This window comes from Lissotriton vulgaris, unplaced genomic scaffold, assembly GCF_964263255.1.
Source record: "Lissotriton vulgaris unplaced genomic scaffold, aLisVul1.2 SCAFFOLD_671, whole genome shotgun sequence".
NCBI classification, from domain to species: Eukaryota; Metazoa; Chordata; class Amphibia; order Caudata; family Salamandridae; genus Lissotriton; species Lissotriton vulgaris.
In genome coordinates, this window is record NW_028248167.1 from 691,487 (window position 1) to 713,049 (window position 21,563).

Genomic DNA, 21,563 nt, shown 5'->3' on the forward strand with positions numbered 1-21,563 from the left:
TATTACCTTATACCACTCTACCGGTATCCCGTTGGGGCCCATTGCTTTACCCGAGTGCAGTGCATTAATGGCCAGCTGAATCTCATCCGGAGACAGATCAGCGTCCAGCTCCTCCCTTGCTTCTTGCGTTAAAGACCGCGTTGGCACTCCTTCGAGAGCCACGACCGCCTCCTCCTGCGTTACGAGTACCTCAGGTGTATATACGTTATGGAAGTGATCAGCCAAAGTTTCCACTATCACGGACGGGTTCGCATCTACCTCTCCGTTGGAGCCCCTCAATTGCAATATATGTTTGTTACCTCCCTTTGTTTTATCCAACCAGGCTAGAAGTTTACTGGCCTTATCACCAATATCGTAGACTCGGCTCGTTGTCGCATTAATACCCTCTACCGTCTTCCGGCGCAGATGATCGTCATGAAGTCGCTGACTGAGTTGCAGTGCATGCAGTGTATGTTCAGTTGGGGCTGCCATATGCGCTAAATTTGTTTTGCTAAGCGCTAATTCCAACTCTAGCAATTCCTTTCTTTGGGCGCGTTTATGGCCCGCTATGGTCGTGACCGCTCGCCCTCTCAGAACCGTTTTGTAGGCTTCCCACAGGACCGACGGCGAGCTGACAGATGCCGTATTTTCCGCGAAATAGTGTTGGGTGGCCTGTTTCAGCTCCTTACGTATACTCGGTTTCTTAAGGTAACCTGGGAAGATTGGGAAGATGCGTTTGCGAGTCACTTCTGGGCACGACACCGTCAGTGTCAAAGGGGAGTGATCCGATATGCTCCAGGGCCTAATTTGTACGTCACTTACTGTAAGGACACCTCCCCCTAATGCTAGAAAATAATCGAGACGGGACAGGCTATCATGGACAGCGGAGTAATATGTGTACTGTTGCTCCCCTGGGTGGAACTGCCTCCATAGGTCTACCAAACCCTGTATTATCAGGAAATTGCCAAAGCGTGTGGGGTCATTATGTGGTGTACGTACCGGGAATCTATCCTGCGCGCTGTGTGCCACTGCATTAAAGTCTCCTCCTATTATAAGGTCCCCCTCCGGGAGTTCTAGTAGGAACTTTCCCAGCTCGGGTAGGGCGATCGCCTGAAGCGCTGGAGGGATGTACACCGATACTATCGTCAATGGTTTCCCCTCCCATTGTCCATGTACAGCCGCGAAGCGGCCATGATCATCCGTTTTCACGGACTGCAGTATGAATCGGGACGATTTTTTAAGCAATATACCCGTCCCCCGTGAGCCAGAGGTAAACTCTGAGTGTGCTACCATGCGGTATCCTCACCTATCCAGTGCTTGACTAGCTGTACCCATTACATGTGTCTCTTGCAGCAGGACCAATGCTGGACCCACCCTCCTGATACCCTGCAAGACCAGCCCCCGCTTAATCTTGTCCCCCAAACCCCGCACATTCCATGACATTAAGAGTAGAGGTGCTACCTGCCCCACGTTAGAGCCCCTATCTACGGTTCCTGTCTGAGTGTTGCTTGCCATTACTTCTCTTGGGTGTGAGACCCGTGGGCGCCATGAGTTTATACCCTGTCGCCATGTGTTGATCTGTCCAGATGCTGTTGCCTGCGTGCCCCACCCAAGCTGTACGTGTCAAATAATGGATACATCGTGCCTTCCATACATGAGTCAAACCTTTAGAAAACATCAAAAACAACCTCTCCCCCAACTGCCCCCCACCCTGCCCTCCTGCTATACGGACTCGAAACCGCCCGTCCCCCCAACTTAGCGGAGTGCTCAACCCATTCCCAACACCAATTGTACTTGCTCGTTGAGGTGAAGGACTCTCCGGAGACGGCGGCCCCTCTTACTCTCCACGGACGCCCGTAGCCCAGTTTCCAGTGACAGGTCAGTCTACAGTCTGTTGCCCCAATGCTACATTCCATATGCTCCGGGCAATCATTGTTCCTCAGTATTTTCTTCTTCTACCTCTTCTCTGATTGCGGACCGCTCCTCCAGTCCATCCCTCGAGGTTTGCGAGTTTGGGGAGCTACGCGCTCTCTGATTTCGGTTTGTCCTACTAGAGCGACGTGGTTGAGTGGCCGGCCTCCATCCGTCCAGCCAGTCGCGGGCTATCTCCGGATTATCAAAGAACCAAGTCTTGTTATCAGCCACAATGCGCAGCCTGGCTGGAAACAGCATCGAGTATGGTATCTCTCGCGACCTGAGTTCCTTCTTTATGTCCAAGAACGTCCTCCTGCGGCGCGCGACCTCCGCCGTATAATTCGGAAAGAAGGCCAGTGTTGAGTTCTGGATTTTGACTGGCGGAGACACTCGCGCCGCCTGTAAGATGGCATCTCTGTCCCGAAAGTTGAACAGCCTGGCTACAATTGGTCACGGGGCTGCACCTGGTTTCGGCCTTCCCCCTGGGACCCGATGAGCTCTCTCAACAGAGAAGAAAGTGGACAGGCCAGTTGACAGGCCCTTGGGTTGGAGTTTCTTCGTTATTAACTCTTCTACATAGATGTCCATTGCTCTAGTACCCTCAGACTCCAGAACCCCTAGAATACGTACATTGTTCCTTCTAGAGCGCCCTTCCTGATCGTCCAGCCTCTCTCGCAATATCTTATTCTCCGTCGACATCCTCTCCATCGCCGTCTGGAGCTCTGCGACATCTTCTACCAGCGATTTCGTCACGACTTCCATGGAGCTCACCTTCTCCGACATTTTGTGGAAGTCCGCCCTGATGAGTGTTATCTCGGTGGAGATCGTGCCAACCGTTGCCTGTACTTGCGTTAGGGCCTTCATGACATCGTCCAACGTTGCTTTCTTCCCACTGGCACCGTCGGACGCTTTACCAGCTTGGATCCTGCCTTCCGTCGGGGAAGATACTCCTTTATCATAGGCAAATTTTTCCAATCGGGTCTGCGTGGTGCCCCCTTTTCCCCCTTTATACGCCATGGTGAGCACTATTGCAACGGATTCCACGTGTTCCTGTGCACAGATCTATAGTCTGGCCCGCTTATTCAATGACCCAGGGTGCTGCTCAGTACGTCTTTCCACTACTCACGGTTTAGCGACCCAGTTTTGTTCATCTGGGAATCCCCTGGCGCTTAGCACTTCGTGATTGCACAGTTCCGGCCGCAGTGGTATGTCCTGCGGCTAAATCTACTGGGGCCCTCACTCCACGGCTCTTGCAGGAGATTTACAGTTTCACATCCCTGACAGCCTTGTCCGGTTCTTCGTTTCTTCGCGCTCGACTGTGCCCCCTGCGCCACCCCTGTTGAGGAGCTCCTCGCGTGCCTCCCAGCGTTGTTGATCCCAGGTTTGAGGGGGAGTTAGGGGGAATCACGGGGTGCTGCCGCCAGTCAGGGCCGTCACTATTGGTATATCACTCCCCACCTAGAGCCAGTGCTTTATGTGGTGGTCCGCTAGGGTTTCCGCTGCATATGTTTGTTCGTCAGTGTGTTCACTCACCAGCGTACACCTTCATCCAGGTATGTCCCTTACGGCCAAGTCCAGCCTCCGTACACGCCCGCGAGTCAGCCTTATCGCCTGCGTCACTCACCGCCCCACACTGGTGCATCCGTGCCTGCCTCGGCTATGTCTCCTCCACTCAGCACCTCGCGGGGTGATCCGCTGAAGCGCTTAATCATCCAGAATAGTGCCCAATCTCAGTTCGGTGCGCTTTACAATTTTAAAGGTGCTCAGTGCCGTTCCCGGCAGTCAATCAATCAATCAATCAGTGACACTTATAAAGCGCGCTACATACCCGTGGGGTCTCAAGGCGCTGGGGGGGGGGAGCCGCTACTGCTCGAACAGCCAGGTCTTCAGCTTCTTCCTGAAGGAGAGGTGGTCTTGGGTCAGGCGCAGGTCGGTCGGGAGGGAGTTCCAGGTCTTGGCGGCCAGGTGGGAGAAGGACCTTCCTCCTGTAGTCGCTCTTCGGATGCGGGGGACGGCGGCGAGGGCGTGGTTGGCTGATCGGAGGTGGCGTTTGGGAGCGTAGAAGTTGACTCGGCTGTTGAGGTAGCTCGGGCCTTGGTCGTGTAGGGCTTTGTGTGCGTGGGTGAGGAGGCGGAAGGTGATTCTTTTGTTGACGGGGAGCCAGTGAAGGTCTCGCAGATGTCCGGAGATGTGGCTGGTTCGTGGGATGTCGAGGATGAGTCTGGCTGAGGCGTTCTGGATCCGCTGGAGTCTCTTCTGGAGCTTGGCGGTGGTCCCGGCGTAGAGGGCGTTGCCGTAGTCCAGTCGGCTGGTGACGAGGGCCTGGGTGACGGTCTTCCTGGTCTCGGTGGGGATCCACCAGAAGATCTTCCGTAGCATGCGTAGGATGTTGAAGCATGCCGAGGAGACGTTGTTGACTTGCCTGGTCATGGAGAGGGAGGAGTCCAGGATGAAGCCCAGGTTGCGTGCATGGTCTGTCGGTTTGGGTGCGGTGCCCAGGGCGGGAGGCCACCAGGAGTCGTCCCAGGCGGAGGGAGAGGAGCCCAGGATGAGGACCTCCGTCTTGTCCGAGTTCAGTTTCAGGCGGCTGGTCGTCATCCACTCGGCTACCTCTTTCATCCCTTCGTGCAGGTTGGCTCTGGCGGCGGCGGGGTCGTTGGTCAGGGAGAGGATCAGCTGGGTGTCGTCGGCGTAGGAGATTATGCTGAGGTTGTGTTTGCGTACGATGGCCGCGAGGGGGCTCATGTAGACGTTGAAGAGGGTGGGGCTCAGAGATGATCCTTGGGGGACGCCGCAGATGACTTCGGTGGCCTCTGACTTGTACGGTGGTAGGCGGACTCTCTGTGTTCTCCCAGTCAGGTACAGCTTGTTTTCCTCCCTTGGGCTCCCGGTATGTCGCTGCCCCTCCGTGCTGGCTCGCGGCCCTATTTGTGCTGCGTTTGCAATACCTGATCGTCTTCCACCTGCCTCCTCAGCAATCTGGCGTGCAGTCCTTATCTGGGTATCTCCCCCAGTCGTCGGTGCCGCCCAGCGCTTCCCGGTTCCGGGACTGCTTGCGCTATTTCAAAGTGGCGGTGTTCTTCCCTGCACCGATGTCAGTTTCATACGCCTCAGCCCGCAGTCCAGCTCTTTGCGTATGTGCCTGCCCCACCGCCACCTCACCGGTATAGTCTCCGGTGCCCCCGGATTTCCAAGACACTGCGTCACTAGTGTCTTTTTGGGCCGCCGGCGCTGTAAGCTGAGTCTGCCGGGCGCTTCCGACCCACCACGCCCAGGTCCGCTTCGCTTCCGGCCAGGTCCACCCACAGGACAGTTCCCGGTCTCAGGCCACTCTCTAGGCCAGAAATGCCGCTGCACGTAATTGCTGCCCCTGGTGTCGGAGCAAGTCCGGAGTTGCTGTCGACGACGCCGCCCGGTCCCAGGCGTCGGGTCCTTCCAGTGGAGATAATTAACTGTATCGGATCTGTGCTCGGATCTATGTGGGGCCGCTCTATCTACGGAGCTCGCCTTCAAGGCTGCCGCCATGCTCGGCTGCTAGCCACGCCCCCCGTTTCTAAATATTTTCAGATAAAATTCAACTCCTGTGCCCGGCATTGCTTTTAGGACCCGCCCCTGCCTGTCTTCTTTCCATCGCTCATATACATCACTGCAGATGGATGGGACTGCTTTCCAAGCACTAATACAATGAGGCAAACTCTTGCAAAATGCCCAGTCGTGCCACACTTTCAACCCAAAGCCGGACACTGTTTAAAGCGACGTGGAACCTTGACCCACAATGAAAACAGGAGCCATTAGTACTCTTCTTACTTTGCGCAGAGAAGCCCTTGTAGTTACTGCTCTTTGCAACACAAGCTGTGCTTCCACCTTCCATATTGAATAGCGTAACAGATTCACGGGTGTCTTGTATACTGTTGGCAATTTCGACTGCCTGATCTAGTGATGGATGTTTGCATCTCAGTAACCTTTCTTGTATTTTTGTTTTTTAAATGTAAACATCTTGTTACTAACTGGTCTCTAATGAGTTGCTCAGTGAATCAATGGAATGCACATTTAGATGCCCAAACCCTTAAAGAGGCCACATACATGTCAACAGATTCAGTGGCAGATTGGTCTTTTGAAAAATATTTGTGCTTTCCGACTACTAAATTAAGTGGTTTCCAAAAATGTTTTTCCAATCTTTTAATGGCTTCTTTATATCCCTCAATGTGATCATCTTTGTCATCTGGTAACTTAATAGGTAAGTGCTCAAATATTTATTGACCCTTCATGCCTAACGAATGTTCAAGAAGCCACTCTTTCCTATCAGGTCTAAATTTGAAAGCATCTATCATTCCCAGGTACGCATTAAAGGCTCTGAACCACTCCTTTCCTCCTGGCGATTGCAGAATGAGTGAAGGGGGAATTATTGCTTGCACGGTACATGGAAACTCAACTGTATGAGCAATTTGACAGTACCAAATGTTCTTGAAAGATACATTTAAGGAAAGCGTGCAGCAAACTTTGTAGATGGTAGCGTAATATGGTGAAGATAAGTTGTAAAACAAAAAGTATGTAGAAATCAATGTTGTGCATCATTCACTTTAACCTTTGTGGAAATACTTCCATGGCAGGTGTTGGGATAACCTCCACAGCTCCAATAAACGTCCCACCAAAATTTCAAAGCTGCTCGCCACCTACCACTATGCGTCATCACCTACCACTACAGCCAGCGAGGTATTCTAAATTGAAGTCCTGCAGCCAATCTCCTTGCGTCGCATGCACAAAAAAGCTCGCAATGTTGGCAGCACTAAAGGAAAAGCACGTAAGTTCATTTTCCTCCTCGTCGACAGTGTTACGAATGTGACACACTTGTAAATTGTATAATGTAGAGTTTATTGAGGATAGGTGGAACAAGAAACTCCACCTCCAGTCCCTCCGTCCGCTCTCCACTGCCGCCTCCACTTGAGATGCATTCTGGAATTTCGCCACGCCGGCCAACAAGGCAGGGCGGGAAAATGGACGCAGGCTGTGCAATGCAAAAACATTTTTTTTTTTTTAAATAATCAAAAATGTTTTGGATTAAAAAGATGTAGATATTATTTTAAAATGTTTTTTGGCTATTACACATACTGACCTGCTGCTGATGGTGTAATTTGACTGTGGGATAAAGAAAATGATCATGCTGTGGTACAGGTCGGTCTTAATTAAAATAACGTTTCTGTGGCATAGACACTTCTTCAAATTGAAAAATTATGTAGTCTGGGTGATACTTATTGCTATGTGGAATTTAAAAACTTAGAAATATATACGGGTAGACTAATATTTCGCAGGAAATGTGGGCTCAGTCAGATCACATGGAATAGTGTGGGAGGCGTATAAGACCGTAGCCAGGGGCTTTGTACAGGCGGAGGTTGGAAAACAGCGCAAGGACAAGTATGCACAAATTGACAAATTAGAGTTGGAGCTTCATGCCTTAGAGGACGCAAGGGGGCAAACTCAAGAGCAGGAACAGAATCGGCGTCACAGGAGCAGGATTGCCGGGATTTCCTGGCCCCCCTACAGTTGCATACCTTGGATCAGGAGGATAAGGACATTTTGGAGTCCGATATTACAGTCACTGAGGTGGAAGAGGCCATGGAGGACTTACAAGTGGGGAAGGCACCGGGCCCCAATGGGTTCCCGGCAAAGGAGTTTGGGTGTGTATCAAGTAGAATCGCACCTTACATGCTGCGCATGTTCACCGAGGCAAAACAGGTTGGAAAGCTTCTGCGGGATCTAAGGTCAGCAACGATTGTAGTTATTCATAAAGCCGGAAAACTGCAAGACATGTGCAGCTCATATAGACCCATAGCCCTTCTTAATTACGAAACGAAGGTCCTTGGGAAGATCCTGGCCACAAGACTGGGAGCGGTTGTACAATCTCTGATCCACCCGGATCAGTCGGGCTTTATGCCTCATAGAAGCACGTGGCTAAATCTGCGGCGCCTGTTTGGTGTGTTGCAGGCGGTGTCTGCGCGGCCCGCTATACCAGCAACCCTATTATCCCTCGATGCCCATATGGCTTTTGATAGCATGGAGTGGCAGTACATATATGCGGTTTTGGAGAAACTGGGCTTTGCGGACAACTTCCGATCATGGGTGAGGCTGCTGAATACTGAGCCACTTGCGAGGGTCCGAATCTATGGCGCTCTGTCAAGGGAATTCCAGCTGGGCCGGGGCACGAGACAGGGCTGCCCCCTTACCCCGACCCTATTCGCCTTAGCGCTGGAACCGCTGCCCTACTGGATATGGGCGGACACCGGGGTGTGGGGCATAGACCTGGGAGGAGGGCATATCGTTATATGTCGATGACATTTTATTATACATACAGCGACCGGATGTTTCCATTCAGAGGTTGATGATCATTTTATGCACGTTCGGGGAATACTCCAGATATCGCATCAACTGGGAAGAGTCCCTAGGACATGTATTGGCGGGGCCGCAGCCACAGTTAACTGAAGACTGTAGGGGCCTGGTTTGGAAGGAGACATTCCGATATCGGGGCATATGGGTCACAAAGTCGGACACAGAATTCCTACGCCTGAATGTGTTGGCGCAATTAGAGCGGCTACACAGAGATGTGGAACATTGGAAGACCCTACCGCTCTCCTTGATGGGGCATGCTGTTTTATTTAAAATGATGGCCCTTCCCCGGCTGATATATGTCCTGCAAAGTACGCCCTTTCCGGTCCCAGATCAGATTTTTAGAACAGTCGAGTCGGAGCAGCGCTCCTTATTGTGGAGTGGGGGTCGTCCGAGATAAGCTCTTAGGAAGCTACAGCGGGGGCCATATGAGGGAGGACTGGCCGTCCCGGATATCCGCCTCTACTACTGGGCGACACAACTGATTAATATCAATGGCTGGGTGTTTGCCCCGCTGGAAGAGCCAGCATACAGGGTGGACCGCATGGTCCTCGGTAGTGGTACTTACTTAGCAGCTCTTTATAACAAGGGCTGACGTGGTCGGCCCTTGCCACCCCAAACAGCGGTAGTGGTGGGGGTGTAGAAGCGGGCGATGAAACTACTGGGATGGGAGGCGAAACTCACGGCACAAGCCCCATTGTGGGCTGGAAACTTCCTCCCGGAGGTTGCGAAACTACAGGGTCTTCGTCAGTGGATTCTAATTGGTATTGATGTGCTGGGGGATATTTGCAAAAGGGGGGATCTGGTAGGCTTTACGACCCTGCAGACAGAATTTCAAAAGGCGAGTGGAGAGTTTTTACATTACCAGCAGCTTAGACATGCCCTAAATCAACACATGAGACAGGGGGAACAACTACCCGAGTATGCTCCACTGGAAGATAGGCTACTGATGAACCCCATGATTGACAAAGCTATCTCCCTCAAGTATAAAAAGCTCATAAATAACCTCCCGGACCCACAGGGACCTCTGCGAGAAAAGTGAGAATCTAATATCAGGCTGCTGGAGGATGACGACTGGGGTGAGGCCTTACAGTGTCCCCGGAAGGTGGCGATTCGCGCCAGGTTTAGGCTGGTTCAGTTGCGTATCCTACATCGGTCATACACCCCACGCACGATACAGTACAGGATAGGGTATGTAGATTCCCGGTTTTGCATAAGGGGCTGTGGAGAGGAGGGCACCTTCTTCCACATTTTGTGGGACTGCACCAGAGTCCGGGCATACTGGACTAGACTGGCAGGCATCATGTCGGAAGTGGTGGGTGCAGAGGTCCCGCTGAAAGCCCGATGGCATGTCTTGGGGGTGACGAGTGACATCACTTGGCCGAAATGGGACAAGATATGGCTGGCTATGGCGAGTATGGTGGCCAAGAGAAATATAGCAAGGTTATGGGGAAGTGATCTTTTGCCAACGGTGGAGGAGTGGTAGCGGGACTTGGACTGGTGCCAGAGGGCTGAGAAAGTTATCTATAAAAGCCGAGGTTGCCCCAAGAAGTAGGAGACAATATGGGCGGCATGGAGGTGATACAGGGGGGAATTGATGGATACCCAGTCTGGGTCTGCACTTGATTAATGAGATGTATGCTAACGGATTTGTATTTCCTGTATGCACTGTTTATGATAAGGTTGTGGGTTACCCTGCCTCCCCTGAGCCAAACAGACTGTGACTGTGGATCACGATGGCCACACTATGGAATCGGAGGGATAGGGAGGGAGCGGGCTCTGGAGGTTGATTTGAAAGTGGGAGGTTTTAGTCCTGTGGTATTAGAGGCGCCTTTGCTATTGCATAGATGTGTATTCAGGGGCTTGATCTCTGTATGTACGCCAATGTGGTTAAAGGGATTCTATGATTGATTCTGTTTGCATTTGCCAATGAACTTCCGATGCTGACTGATGTGCGATGTTATGGAACTGGTTCTATAATAAAAAGTTTTTTTTTTTAACGTATAAATGTATAGCATATATATGTGCAAATATATAGCACATTGGTAAGAAAAAACTCAGCACCTATATTTGCAACTTTATAAAAGTAGGAAATGAAAAACGAAATAAAAAAATCTCAAAACAATTTATTAATAAAAAAGTACGCTAACATGTATTCTCTTAGTATTGCATTATTTACAGAATTTTTGAAAATTACCTCATGCAGGAAGTAAATTTAGGTGCTAATTCTTCATGTGTTTATGGTTTCATTCCAAATTGCTATAGTAGCTGTATTTTTTTTACTGCATGTGATTTTACCATGAGGACCAATTGCGTGTTTTTTTTCTCATGCGAGGGTAACCAAAAAGTTAAATTGCATGCAGAAGAATTACATGCGGAAACTTGTAATCGAGCAGAGAAATATTACATATTCACTGTTTTTACTCCACCTGCTATGTAATTAAGGGCCATGCTTGAGTAGATTGATTAAGTATTGTTTAAGACATGCATAGTTCGGCTTAGGAAACAAACACATTCTTATTTAACTTCAAGGCGGCTGATTATAAGTCAGGAGGGGTGGAATTACCTTACGGAATTGCTTCAAGGGATTCCAAGTGGATACGTTTTTGTGAGTATTGGAGAACCGGACCCAATTTTTCCAGTCTGTAATTCTGGACAGAAAAATGCACAAGGCTTTGGCTGCAGCAGCCAGCCTCGTTCTGTTTTGTTATGTACATTGCACCGCAGCTAGAAAAATACTTCTCTTATCTTCCCTAATCTCCCAAAACCCCTTCCTGTCCTGCCACTCCAGCGACATGCCTGTGCATATATTTACTACCTGCTCAGAGTAGGTGCATGAGATATGGGACGTATAAGTAGCTGCAGAGTCTTTGCCTGGTGGTATAATGTGCCCTGGATGACTTTCTACATCCTGCTAGATGTGAGGATTGTGTGATTTGTTGGGGGGACAAAGGACAAAAACTATCTCAGAAGGGCATCTTTGCCTCTTGTCCCCAGTCACACTCACTAGAAGTAGAGAAATGCATGCCAGTGTCTGACAGACCCAGACTTGCATGGCTCAGCACACGTCAGGTACTCAACATAGTTCCACCCTGGCATGAACCATCACTTGGCCACGACCATGTGGATGCTCAAAGGTGACTGAAAACCGTAACCATGGAGGGAACAAAGGATGAGGTGTATGATGCGCCAAGCAGAGCCTGTCCATTCTTGCAGAAGCAGCTGCTGACTGGCATTGAGAGAAGTCAGGACTCCAGAAATCTCCTCTGAAGTCCCCCCTTAAGTCTTCCCTGAAGACACCCCTGAGATCTCCTCAGAAGACACCCCTGAAGTCTCCTCTCAAGACACCCCTGAAGCCTTCAGAATGCCCTAGCCATGTGAGATGTTGAGAAGCAGAACACGCAGCTGTTCTTCCTTGACACCTTGAGTTCAAAACCAGGGACAAGTACCCGAGGATGTATTTGCTGCACAACAGTGTCTCACCTGCGCTCATGTCTTGACAATAGTGTGGTGTGCTCTGGGCATCTAGATCACAGAACATACAACCGAAGCCACCAACAAAGGACCCTAAATCGTCGTTCTGACCGTAGGGCACGTGGAGTACCAGGACTCAAGTTGGGCATGTTAAGAGCGCACATGAAGCCTATGCAACCAAGGACCATGGACACAGTTTAACCTTGTGCACCCCCAATCAAGGCGTACATGAATTATGGCATCTAAGCGCATCCTCGCTACCATCTGCAATCCATTGTAAGGTGGTAAGAGCCACATGCTTACCTGCTGTATCACACATGCTTTCTATTATCTCACAGTCCTCGTCGTCCGCGAGATAGATGTTTTCCTCTCCATTTGAGTTTATTAACACAACTTCAGGGCTGGCCACACGCTCTATTTTTAAAGATAAAACATCAGTTATAGACTGTCATAATCATTTAACAGCGGATAATCTTTGTTATCCACAAACAATTCCATCACATGTCTTCAGATCTGGAGTAGTTCTCATCTAGTATCTCTGTTTACATGCATGTAAAACTCAACAGAGAAGCTGACACAGCTATAAGAAAAAGCAACGAGATAGACAGAACATCACTACTGCAAACAGCCTTAGCAAAAACAACGACAACCAAGGAAGTACCTAACACATCTCCACAATCAGTAAAGGATTTTAGGATGATTGTGAGGTACAATAAACATCATAAGGAAATTAGACGCATAATCCAAAAGAACTGGCCTCTAGTAAAAAATGACCCAATATTGGGACCTCATTTACCCAACAAACCAACTATTACTCATAGAAGAGCGCCAAATATGAGAGACCGTCTAGTGGTCAATAACCCAATAGAAATCCCTAAAAAGAACTGGCTTCATCAAAGGCAGGGTTTCTATAAATGTCCAACTTGCAAGGCATGTTTAAATAGAGTAAACACAAAGAGCTTGCAAAACAGAATATGTAATCTATGTTCTGGAATGCCCCTGCAAGCTAAAATATGTGGGAAGCACAAAGCTGCAGGGGCATAAAAGAATATTACAGCATACACGTGCAATCAAGAATCGAGACCCAACATATCCTGTTGCCCGCCATTTTAATGAGAAACCTCAGGGGGATGTTAGACTTCTCAAGTACTTCCTAATAGACACTATACCCCCAAGCTGGAGAGGAGGGGACAGGGATGAAAAACTGAGAAAACTGGAAACCAGGTCTATCCTGGAACTAGATTCTAAACACCCTCATGGATTGAACTTAACCGAAGACTTATACACTGGGCTATAAGTATAATGAAATCAGTAGCAGGTTTTGAGAAGTCAACAAAACAGACACGTTTTTGAATCATTAAAACTGAGAAGTATTTAACAATTAAAGGATAGCACCCCCTAAGATCAAGTTCATTAATTAAATAATTTCACAAATTAGAAGTTGAAAAAACAATGCAATTTTTAAACAAATGTTTATATATAATTGTTTATGTTCACTGTTTTTATTTATAATTTTCCTTTTTCACCATTTAGATTCTAGCACATAATCACACCAACTTCACCACCCTTTTTTTTTAACACGTCAAAAATATACTACCATATACTCTTACCAGAGGCTTCTGAGTAGAGTAGTAAAAAGCTACAATTTTTAAGAGCATTGATACATTCAGATTTTGTACATTCTTTCAAGCTCATGGGTATTTGACACCACATGTAAGACGTATAATACATAAGCAATAATACCTCAATTTGTATATACAAAGAAAAAGGAAATCTTTTTCATGTTATTTATAAATGTACAAAAATCTTTTCAAATTGTATTTATACATAAATAGTAAATATAGTTTTTAAACAAACTCTTTTTTATAGATTTGAATTTGTACAATATGTATATACAATATGAACTGCGCATTTGCATATAAAAAGCATGATTTACACTTTAGGTATTTATACCGTGATAACTGTGTTTGTATATAGATAGAAATTGTACCTTTTTAATCAAATTCTTATTTATGTTTTAATTAGAGTTTGCACTATATCTATATACAATATGGACTACGTATTTGCACATAAAAGCAGGATTTGCACTTTAGGTATTTATACCGAGATAATTGCGGCGAATTTTGCACAAAATTATTTGCACAAAACAATATACTGCATTGCGGAAATTGCACATACCTATGCGAATTTGCACAAAGTAACAAACTAAAGCAAAATGTACAAAACATGTAAAGAGAAGAATTGAAATCTGGTATTATACCGATATCATAAGTGAAATGTTAAATTGTAGCTTTACTTGCACTGAAATTAGAGCACTGTCACTTTAAAACTGCATCACGAAAAAATGAAAAAAGTGTAAAATGTTGGCATTTAAAGAATCAGGTGACCTTTCTCTGTGTCATGTGATCAAGGTACGTTGAGTACCGAAACGCGTAATGGCCGACGGAACAGCAGCTGAATAAATAAGTAAGTTTGGCACCAACTTGGGTCTGTGCTCCACGTCTTTTTCTGTGTGAGAAAGTGCAAGCAACCAGCTCGTGGGAGTGGAGTGGCGAGGATATATATATATATATATTTACATACTCAATGTTTTTAGAGGTCGAGAATAGAAAATCTATGGTTACCCACATGCACTTACCTTCTCAATATTTTGCTCCTCGATATTCCGCCCACCATATTACGGCAGGATGATATTTAGCCAGGGACGGCGCTAGGCATGGACAGCTGCCTAGCCCTCGCGCTCAGCTAAAAAACTGGGGGCCCGCTTCACTGTGAAATGCCACACTTACACAATTAGCACACCTGCTCCTCCCGGCCCCCCTGCCCCATACAATCACAATACAAATATGAGATGTCTTGACCTTGCTGGTCAGGGGGTGTGGGCATTCCTGGGGGTGCAGGGGTCGGGGGGAAGGGACATACAGAGTGGGGAAGGCACAGCAGCCGGGCCAGCAATATGTTGAGGCAGGGCAGCACCACTGTTGAGTACCAGACATTCCCTTTCTGCATTTTGTTTCTAGGTGACAGAAGGCCCTTTTATTTCCAGGACCAGCCAGACACTGGTAAGGTGAGGGGAGGAGGGAGCAGCCAGATCAACTGGTTTTTGTTAGGTTTTGCATCACCCATTTTTTTGATGGTAATGTGCATTTAAAATGTGTGTAGAAGTGCTGTGGTAGGTCACTGTTTTACAAAAGGCCTCGGTACTGCTTTGAGGCCCAGGGGCCTCTAAGCACTAGAGCAAGCTGCAAGGTCCAGGTGTGGGGGCCCCCTTCCCTGGGCCTTGTAGCCATAACTCCCCCTTTCCTTTATTCGTTCCCCAAAAAAGAAAAGCACTTTTAATGGAAAGGTAGTCTTTTTCAGACATTTTTCACTTACAAAGTGCAGCCTCGGGACAGAGAAAAATAAATGGTTAGAAATGTGAAAAATAACTAAAGTAAGACAGAGTAGGTCGAAAAGGAGCCCAATTGATTTTATTCAGGCCCAAAACACATAAGCGCCACTTTACAGAGTTTGCCAGCGAAGCACTACTTTTGTTGTCTTGTCTTTCTCTGAACAGCATTGTTTTCCCGGCTGGAGAAGTGCACCATTCCTGGATGTACTGCAATACCTACTACTTGATGTGTGGATTGGAAAACAAAATGCATACCGCTGCTCTGTATTCACAAATGTTGTCTTTTTAGATCATACTGCTTACATTTTGAAAGGATATAAGCAATGGACATTGAAACGGGTCCCTTCCGCCCTGTAGTCTTGTTCTTAACTTTTCATGCTAAAGCACTCATTGATTTCTGAATAATACGTGCAGAAGCATTATGGTAACCAATTTGTTCCTTCTTACATTTCACATGCTTTACTTAATCTTGCATTCCTTATGAGTGTTTGCTTTTTCCGGGATGTTGTCACTTTTTTTTTGGGCAGCATATTGCTCGTCTAGTGCCTAATTTGAATAGAGTTGCATCCAGGTGTTTATAACGGGGTGTGTGGTACTGAAAATTCACGACCCGTGTCATATACATGGTCGTATCATGACGATTTTGGTATCGACAGACCAGTAATGGTTCAAATACTATGCACAAGCATTTCCGTCATGTTCGAGTGACGGAAACACTCGGAAATTGGATTTTTCGTCCGGAACCCTCGGGTTCAATTTTGTGATCGGCAGCCATTTTGTGATTGCCCTCACATAAGGCAATGTCTAAAGCTGAAACCAACCTGAAGGACACGTACACCTTTACTGACTCCGCTGTGACCTGGGCGAGCTAACCCCACTGCCTGAAGCCAAACCTGTTCGGGCAGTTCCTTTCCCAGTGGCCCAGCGAGATCAGAATCAAGGCATAACATGTCATAAACCGATCACCGCACACAAACCATGCCTAATCTCACACACACCTGTCCCTGTTTCTTTTTTATGACCTGTTTTACGAGGAGGAGGTGCCCGTTTTTATTAGGGGTCCGTCGATATCTGATGAAAGTTCTGGGCCTTGCCGGGTAATTGATTATGGACTGGACAAACTGAAATGTGGGCTTGTCATCATGACTCTGCTTTTTCTTTGTAAACGAAAATATGTGAATGGTTTATTGTAAATTAAGGAATGTTTGCCTGAAGCATATTATTTTGTATATAAGGAGAAGTCCGACTTTGTAATTTTGAGCAGTCTCCTGAGAACATACATGCTGTTGTACTTCTAGGATACCTGTTACTGGCTGCAGCCAATAAATACGATCTTTGACTTCACCAAGAAGACTCTGTGTTTCTGTAGTCTGAAACAGGCTGAACTCGAAGTCTTTGGGTGTTCTGCCTGGCACCGCCGGGTCCATAAAAACCCGGTACTTCAGTTGGCGCCCAACGTAGGGCAGTATTAGCGGTACCGGTCCAAGCCAGTGGTTCGTGAGGAGCTTCGTGTGAAAATTCTGGAGGACGGCCAACCACTTCATCGACCCCTGCATGTTGACGTGGTCCGAAGGTCTTTGCTGCGAGGTTCCCCGCGTCCCGACGGCTATGAAGGACTGCTGCCCTGACTATCGCCCTGTTTTGGACCCTTGATGATTGGTAGAGCGAAACGATAGACGAGTCTTCTGGTGACGTCATCGATACCTCAGTTAAGTATAAGTGGAGCGTCTCCCAGTCCTTAGTTTTGTTTGGTATCCCTTCGAGGATCGCTTTGCTTGGAACTTGCAAGTGCCAAATCCAAAGGACTCGTGTATTCACGAGACTATCGTATTCGATAATCCTTTGAAGTTTGAAGCTAGACTAGAGAGCGAAGATGCCTGGTTTTAGCAGACTTGGAAATTTGTTTTGTCTTGGTTGTAATAGGGATTCCCGATTGGAGGACTCGTGTCCGGTTCCTCCGATTGGAACTCCGACCTATGAATCATATGTGAAACACGGCGTAGGCCCGATTGCATATAATGAAATATGGACCCGCTACACCAGAAAAGATGGTGTTTTAAAATGGCCCCAATATGGTAGTTTTGACACAGAGATTTTGGATAATCTAGAGGTTAAACTTTTTAAGAAGAGAGCCCGGCCGGCAATGCTTGACTCTTTTCGCATATGGCGCAAAGAAGCCAAACAGAAAGAAATGAAATTAGCGAAGAAAAATAAACGAGGTATGTCAATGGTACAAGCTGCTGTTGCGTTTAGGGATAACGAAGAAGATAGCGATAGAAAAATGCTACCCAGTTTTACCAGCTAAAGAACAGGAAAAGAGGAAAGATCTCGAAAAAGATCCTTTAATGTCACACTTATTAAATTCGCCACCCCCTTATGCACAGAGTGTTATGGCACCACCTCCACCTTTAGCTGCGCAACATCCAGTTGTTGTGCCACCTGCGATTCTTCCCCAGCCAGCTCCTCCTCCGTTGGCTACTGTTCCTTTGGCGCAGCCTTCTCAAGGGCCGCCAACTTTGCCTCCTACTTCATCTGCTACTCCTACGCCTATTTATACTACTCCTTCTGTTCCGACCTTGGACTCCCCCACTATTGTTCCGTCTTCTCTTATTCTTTCATCTTCTCCTTCTACAAGACAGAAAATGACTGCTGCCTTGTCTGGTTTTCTTTCTCCTTTATGGGGACATTTGAGTATGTCTCCAGTTAGTGAACGTAGACAATCGCGTAGTCAGTTGCCTGACAAAGATGAACGTACAGTTTTGGATCATTTGGCGCGTAAGTGGATTACGTATGCTTCCCAGTATGATCTGGAGGGTGTTATGGAGGTCTTCCTTCAATGGGAAGAACCGAAGCAACGGTACGTTTTTGAGACGATGTGTGGATATCTCCAAGAACAGTGGGATGCAGAAGTATGTTAAGCCCCCGATGAGTTGTATCGTGTGGGTTCTGAGTTTGCGAAAGGGTCCGTTGTGGGTCCTCAGGCTGTCGGAAGAGCAGTTGCGACTATCTTGTCGTTTCGTAGTGACACTCCTTCTGAGCGATTGTTTGAGTCCGACTCATCAGATAGGAGAAAAGCACGACAATATCCAATGAGAGAGGTCCCTCCGGTGTGGAAAGAAGCGGCTGTCGCTGGTGCAGGTAATAATCCACCAGCTGTACCGGCTCATTTTCAGCGTGTATGGGTGCATGTCCCCTGGAATCGCGCTGAAGTTTTTGCTATTAAGCAGTCTTTGCCTGACCCGCGCAAAGATCCGGCAGGATACTATAAAGAGTTGACTCAGACTGTGGGTTCATGTATTATGAATTTGGCGGACATCTTATTTATTTATTTATTTATTTATTAATACAACTTGTAGAGCGCAAACGTTTGCCCGTGGGCGTCTTGGCGCTAAACATCGACATGTTGTTTGGAAATGTTGTTCCACAACCTATTTGGAGTAAGATTCGTCACACAGATCATGCGCAGGAATTGGGTGAAACGTGGGTTAATCTTAGAGATGCCGACAATGGGCAAGTAGGCGGTGCTAAGCCTGATGATTTGATTGCTGACCTCCCTGGTAGAATTATTACTTATATGAAGACTTTAATGCCCGAATTGCGTGTTAATTGGGACAAGTTGTCTGCCTGTAAGCAAAAGAAAGATGAGACTGTGTCCGATTTCTTCACACCGTTTGAGGAGACTTTTGTAGATCATAGTCGGCAGGATATGGCTACAGAGGGTGGCTAGAGATTGTTTGTCGACAAATTTGTGCACAATTTGCTTCCTGAATTGTGCAATAAGTTGAAAGATTCTGAGAGTGCTTGGGCTGTTTCCACGTCAGTGCAGATTTTGGCGACGGCCCAGTACTATGAGAAAAGGCGCAGAGATGAGTTAGAGAAAGTGGATTAGAAAAATAAGGAATTGAAGACTAAAGGCCTCCTATAGCAAGCTTATGCACCCGTACTAATAGTCAGCGCGATTATCAACAACCTTAGCAGTATTCGAGGAACTCGCAACGGAATGAGTTTCCTCAACAACGTTTACCTTATGGACCCAATCAGTGTGCGTATTTTAAAGAAGAAGGTCATTTTAAGAGTAGTTGCCCGGTTTTGTTACAGCGCACGAACGGTGCTTCTGGTGCGAGAGGTCAGGGTGTTCAACAAGCCCCTAGAGGTAGGGGGCGTGGAAATTTCACCCAGAACACACGTTCCTTCCCGCATCAGAATTCAATGAATAGTTTTGACCAGCAGAATAACGCATCTGGTAGAACGGCTCAGTACTATGCTGACGACTACTATGCAGAAGATGAGAATATGGGAGGTAATGATTGCGAGGACAGCCTTGGACAAAGAGAGGGAGTTGTTTCAGTTCCAGTAGATCAGAGTGGACCCTATGTTGAGGTTATTACATCGGGTGTGTCGGAACCTTTTCTGCTGGATACTGGTGCTACAAAGAGTTCTATAATGCACTCAAAACTCCCTGGCGCACCTTTGTCTTGCGAAATGAACGTTTCAGTAGGTTTTTCTGGCGCCCCCGTTAGGAACCCGATTTCTTGTCCTATGTCTCTTTCTGTTGGGCCTCGTGAATTCGAAGCACCCCTTATCCTACAACAGGTTGTGGTGAGAACTTGCTAGGATTGGATCTGTCGAAAAGATTGTATGCGACTTTGTACTGTTCTCCTTCGGGAGTACAACTTACACTGAGTAAGAAAGTGGTTTCTCCGATATATTTGTCGAAGGATAAAATTCCAACGGAATTGTCTTCTCTCCTAGATATTCTTTGGGCTACTGGTCCTAATGATGTAGGTCTCTTGAAAATACCACCATATGTTGTAACATTGAAAGCCAATGTTAGAATGCCGCGCATTCCCCAATACAAGATCTCTAGCGAAGGTGAAAAGGTGTTGTTAGCGATCATTTACGATCTGATTAAAAAGGATGTAATTGAAGAGACAAGAGCCAACGTTTGTAATAGTCCGGTTCTGCCTGTTTTGAAGCGTACTGATCCTTCGCAGCCACCTGTATACAGGTTTGTGATTGATCTTAGAGAGATCAATAAAATAGTTGTGCCACAGTTTCCCTTTGTCCCTGATATAACTGCCTTACTGACTATGATTCCAGCTTCAGCCACTTGGTTCTCGGTGATTGACTTGAAGAATGCTTTCTTCAGCATCCCTATTGCCGAGGAGAGCAGAGATATTTTTGGTTTCAGTCTAGGAGGCCGAAGTTTCCACTTCAAACGCGCTCCTCAGGGCTACTGTGAAAGTCCATCAATATACAGTCAGGCTTTAAAAACACAGCTTGAAACGATTGTTTTGCCTGATGGCTCTACCCTTATTCAGTACGTCGACGATTTGCTAATCGCTGCAGATACGGAGGAGATTTGTAAAGAAGCCACATTGTCGTTGTTGCGTCATTTGTGTGATCTGCATCACAAAGTCTCTCTATCAAAATTGCAATATTGTCGACAAGAAGTGACCTACTTAGGTCACCTCTTATCGAAGGAGGGAAAGTAACTGACCACAGAAAGAATTCAGGCAATTGCGAAATTGAGTGTGCCAAGGACACAGAGAGAAGTGCGTGCATTCTTGGGCATTACATCATATTGTAGGCAATGGATACCGAATTTTTCCTTATTGGCCAAACCTTTGGTGGCATTGACTTGTAAAGATACACCGAATCCCATAGCGTGGTCTGAAGAGTGTCAGAAAAGTTTTTCCGAATTGCGTGATGCATTGTGTTCGGCTCCTGTGTTGGGTACCCCCGACTACAGTAAGCCCTTTACATTGTATGTCCATGAGAAGGAAGGTTGTGCATTGTCAGTGTTGACACAGTCTTTTGGGGACAAGCAACGTCCATGCGCGTATTTTTCGTCGACTTTAGATCCGGTAGCTAAGGCGCTGCCGAGTTGCTTGAGAGCCACAGCCGCAGCAGCTGTTTCTATTCGGCAGTCTGCTGGGTTAGTGATGAATAACATGCTAATTGTGATGGTCCCGCATGCAGTGGACACTCTGCTAAACAGAACGAAGACACAGCACTTAACTGGTGCTCGATTGTCGGGTTATGAGTTGACACTGTTAGCAAGTCACGTGCACATTAAGTGGTGCAATACCTTGAACCCAGCCACGTTATTGCCGATTCCAGTAGAGACAGATGAGGTTGAAAAGCATGATTGCTGTCTCAGGACAGAAGAAGAAACAAAAGGGAGGATAGATCTTCAGGATACTCCTCTTACAGAATGTGATGGTACTTTGTGGGTTGATGGTTCGTGTTTCAAGTTGCCGAATGGTGATACGACTGCAGCATACGTTGTGACGACTTTGCATACGATTGTTGAAGCTGCACGTATCCCACACAATTCAGCGCAAGCAGCAGAGTTGATTGCACTCACAAGAGCGTGTGTGTTGGCGAAAGGAAAACGAGTGAATGTGTACACGGACAGCCA

At 47.2% G+C, this 21,563-nt stretch overlaps 2 protein-coding genes across 2 annotated transcripts in view; one reads left to right on the plus strand and one right to left on the minus strand.

Moving 5' to 3' along the window:
* Positions 1–21,563, plus strand: part of LOC147664912 (uncharacterized) — a 313,239-nt gene that overhangs the window by 173,588 nt on the left and 118,088 nt on the right. The window lies entirely within an intron of this gene.
* Positions 1–21,563, minus strand: part of LOC147664913 (uncharacterized) — a 93,410-nt gene that overhangs the window by 5,440 nt on the left and 66,407 nt on the right. Inside the window, exon 7 of the mRNA XM_086949897.1 lies at positions 12,052–12,162. Within this exon, the coding sequence (XP_086806023.1) occupies positions 12,052–12,162 (111 nt within the window). The remainder of the gene's footprint in view (positions 1–12,051; positions 12,163–21,563) is intronic.